Source organism: Cucurbita moschata, unplaced genomic scaffold, assembly GCF_002738365.1.
Source record: "Cucurbita moschata cultivar Rifu unplaced genomic scaffold, Cmos_1.0 Cmo_Scf00005, whole genome shotgun sequence".
NCBI classification, from domain to species: Eukaryota; Viridiplantae; Streptophyta; class Magnoliopsida; order Cucurbitales; family Cucurbitaceae; genus Cucurbita; species Cucurbita moschata.
The window spans coordinates 6,989,036-6,992,896 of NW_019268521.1; the positions used below are offsets into that span (position 1 = coordinate 6,989,036).

General features: G+C 34.6%; 1 protein-coding gene across 1 annotated transcript in view; it reads right to left on the minus strand.

Annotated features, from left to right (window-relative positions):
• LOC111443081 (chaperone protein dnaJ 10) overlaps positions 1-3,861 on the minus strand; it is a 14,562-nt gene that overhangs the window by 10,010 nt on the left and 691 nt on the right. The window contains exon 2 of the mRNA XM_023080704.1: positions 3,138-3,197. Coding sequence (XP_022936472.1) covers positions 3,138-3,197 — 60 coding nt within the window. The remainder of the gene's footprint in view (positions 1-3,137; positions 3,198-3,861) is intronic.

The following is a 3,861-nucleotide window of genomic DNA, read 5'->3' on the forward strand; positions in this document are numbered from 1 at the left end:
AAAAAAAAAAAAAAAAAAAAAAAAAAAAAAAAAAAAAAAAATTATCAAACACAACTCCCAACAAACAAAGAATACTGATGGTAACTTTCGAACAAGATGAGACTCAAACACTCACTGAACGTAGAAGGATCGTAATAGAAACTGTCAACACTCCTTCACGTTGAACAATGAAAAAGAAATAATTTTGATCTTTCTTTGCCATTAAACACAGTGAGCATAACAATGGTTGTAAGGCTGAAAATGGAAACTTATGAAGTTTTTCTGCTGTATTTAGGCTTTTGTTGTGCAAAATCAAAATAAGCATATCAATTTTTCCTAGGACTTTTGGATTTCCAAACTGCTGTAAACAATTCTTGCAGCATAGGAGAAATAATATTACTTGACGAATGACTTGACCGAAAAGAAAATTGAAGGATCAATCTTCAGTACTCTTTCATCATGTTTTGCTTTAATACAAGGATCTTCCGAATTTGACAATAGAAGCTTGGTTCCTCAATTTCGGATTCCCTCAGATTTTTTTTCCTAGTGAATATTTCCCAAGATTGACGAGTGTCATCCCAGCATTAAGAAACTGAACAATTTGGCTTTGAAACTACTCTAAAAAGGGGGAAGATCTGAGCATCATGTCACCTATCCATGTTCCTTTCCCCAAAAAAAAAATCTAACAAATGGCAGCACCAGCGGCATTAGCAGCAAAGGAGGAGTTGAGGGGAAGGAAAGGGAGAGGTAGGGGAAGGGTAGAGACTAGAGAGGAGAGTCTTTTTAAAAAACATATATTCAACAAATTAATGGTATTCAAAGAGATACCAATACGACCACATTTTGCATCAATAAATTTGAAAGTTTCTTTGCATAAACAAAGAGGTATGTTTTTAAATCGTTTCCAACCTCCATTGCTTTCAACCATCTCAATCCTACCAAGCTTTATAGTACACATACCAATCTTTAAATGTAATCCTCCAACTTCTTCCAAGAACCTAATCTTCCTCCGGTCATCAAAAGATTTTGTTCCCTAATTTTAACATAGCTTTATCGGCAAAAAGAGGTTAAAATTCTTTCTTCAAAATCTTGAAAATCGATTTTTTTTTTTTTCGTGAGAACCCGAGCTTCATTGAACAATGAAAGAATGTAAAAGGATATACAAACAAAACAAGCTCAAAAAAGAAGCCCTCAAATTAACTACAGAAATGGACTCGAATCCAAAAGAATAAAACCAAGTTGATAGCTACAAAAAGCAAAAGTAACAAAAGCCCATTGATGTAGACAGCTTTTGCTTGAAAGAAATTAATTCAATAATAATCTCCAAGTTACAAACTAAAGCCCCTTCAAAAAGACAGCAAACTTTACTAACCATCTAACTGCATAACTAATCGGCTGAAACTAAAACTTAAAAGAATGAAGAACAAACTTAAAGAACCAAGGACTTACAGATTAAACCAAGAAACAGTTGGTTGAACCGAAAATAAAAGAAAACGTTAACTATAAAGCCAATAAGACTGAACAATGCCACACCACCCATAAAGATGCATTAAAACTAACAACCTCCCGAACCTCCTCCACAATCTCTCAATCCCTCTAAAAAACCTACTATTCCTCTCCAGCTAAATACCCCATAATACAACAAAGAAACAAGCATGCCACAAAACTCTTCTCACAACCCGTATCCCAAAAGGGAGTTTAGAAGTGTCTCCTCTTCATAGAGCAACAGGCTCTGCTCTAAGTGAAGCATAACTCAAACGAACTCAAACGAACTCAAACAATGACTCCAAATGGACTGAGCAAACTAGCAGTCCCACAATAAATGGTAAATATCCTCCTTGTGACACCTACAAAGAATACACCATTGCAAACATAATATAAAGGAAGAATGCCTATGAATTTGATCCAATATTAACTCTCCCATACAAAACCTATAGAGCGAAAAATTTCAACCATCAAGGGAATTTTTACCTTCGAAGGAGAGGAAAATTACACTATAAATAGCCTAGTTTGCTTCATGTATTCTAGAAGTTTGGATGATTAGTAAAATTATGGCCTAGCACTTTGGAGAGCAATGAAACTCGAATCCAGTTTACAATTACAGATTTTAGGTTGCGTGCCTGAATGGGACATTCACCACCGGGTAAGATAATCTTCGAAAATGAGGACGAGTGACTAGTCAAGTCATGAAACTTTTGCATTTCAATCAATATAGTTGAAGTATAAGGGGACATGATTTATGTGTTTAAACTGACTATGACCAAAATAGTGGCTACTTGAACCAAAACAAGGGCGACCCATTTTCAAACCGAAGGAACATTCAAGTGGGAATGGTCAACCTACTTCTGAAGAATCTTAGGAAAGAAACTTGTTTTCTTACCTTGGAACATTTGTCCCGAAGGAAGTCTGCTCTTAATCTTTCACCAGGACTGCTTCATAAGAAAACAATAATAACAATAAAAAAAAAATATATATATATATATATATATATATATATATTTCCTTACGTTTGAAGTCACTTTGATTTGAGCGTTTTAGGGTTTGTAGGTTTGAAATTACAAGGGTTACAATCTTCAGTTACCTAAGGAGTTCACATCAATTAGATTGAAAAGGCTGGAGTTGTCTAATATCAAAAGAAGAAAGGTGTCATCTGCAAGCTATAAATTGGATGAAAAATATGTTTAATTCTTGCAACCCATAAATCCTTCAACGAGACCATCCTCCGCATTCTTTTAAAAATATTGTGTTTTTCCCCAAGGCCACAGGTAATCTCGTGGGGTAACGAGTCCCACCTAACATTATTGATAACTTGCAACATCATTACTTAGTAAAGAGAAGTCTCATTTGACCTTTAAACGATAAAATACTCAAGGTTTTCCATTAATGAAGAAACTTCTGGCTCAAATCTCCTCGAGATAGCATCAATATTTGCTTAGCACTAGCAGTATCCATGTTTTTACAAGTGGTTGAATTTAACTGGGACATACTAATGTCAATCTCTCCATCAATCAGACGAAGGATATCAACTACAGTATGCGCTCGTTTCATAAAAGAAAAAAACTATAGCATAATATTCTGGGACCTTGAGAATGTAAATAGAAACACAAAACGAGTTAAAACATAATCGGGGGTGGGGAAATAGGTTTAACAAAGCATGCCTGAAATTTTTGTGCTGCCAGAGGATCACTTGGGTTTTTATCTGGGTGAACCTGCCGCGCCTAAAATCCAAAAAAAGAAATGATTATTGATAAAAGTCAAAGAATCTGTCTTCCTGTGTATCATATAGAAGAACAAGTACATCACAGATACAATATAGCGGAAGATTAAAATAATTCATTAAACAGAAGGACAAGATCGATAAAAACAGTATGAGCAAGGTTATTCTCAACAAAGAGAGCGAATTCAAAATTTGTTATCAAATGAGCACAAAGTTGAAGATGTAATATATCACAACTACACATTATCTATTGCTTTACATTAAGGGTTAACGATGAGGCAAAGACCCGTAATTAACGCTTGCTCTAAAATACTAATTATTTAATAGGCTAGCCTCATAAAATTCATGTGTAGGAAAACGAAAACATCTGGAATGGGAAAATTTTAGGTCATAAGGATGGCAAATAAAGCAGATTCGATAAATACTACGAGAAATAAGAGCGCTGGACATTAGATTTAATACGGGAGGAGTCTGTATATCAAAAGTACCAAATAGATCCAGCTGCAAATTATTGCTCACAAATAATAAATGAGGGATGAATGTCAAATCTCTTCAAACAAATCTGAAATGTGGGCAAATCATAGGTTGAGACAGAAGGGGTGATCAAGTCCAATGTCACGATAGTCTCAGTAACAAGACAAAAAAAAAAAAAAAAAAAAAAAAAA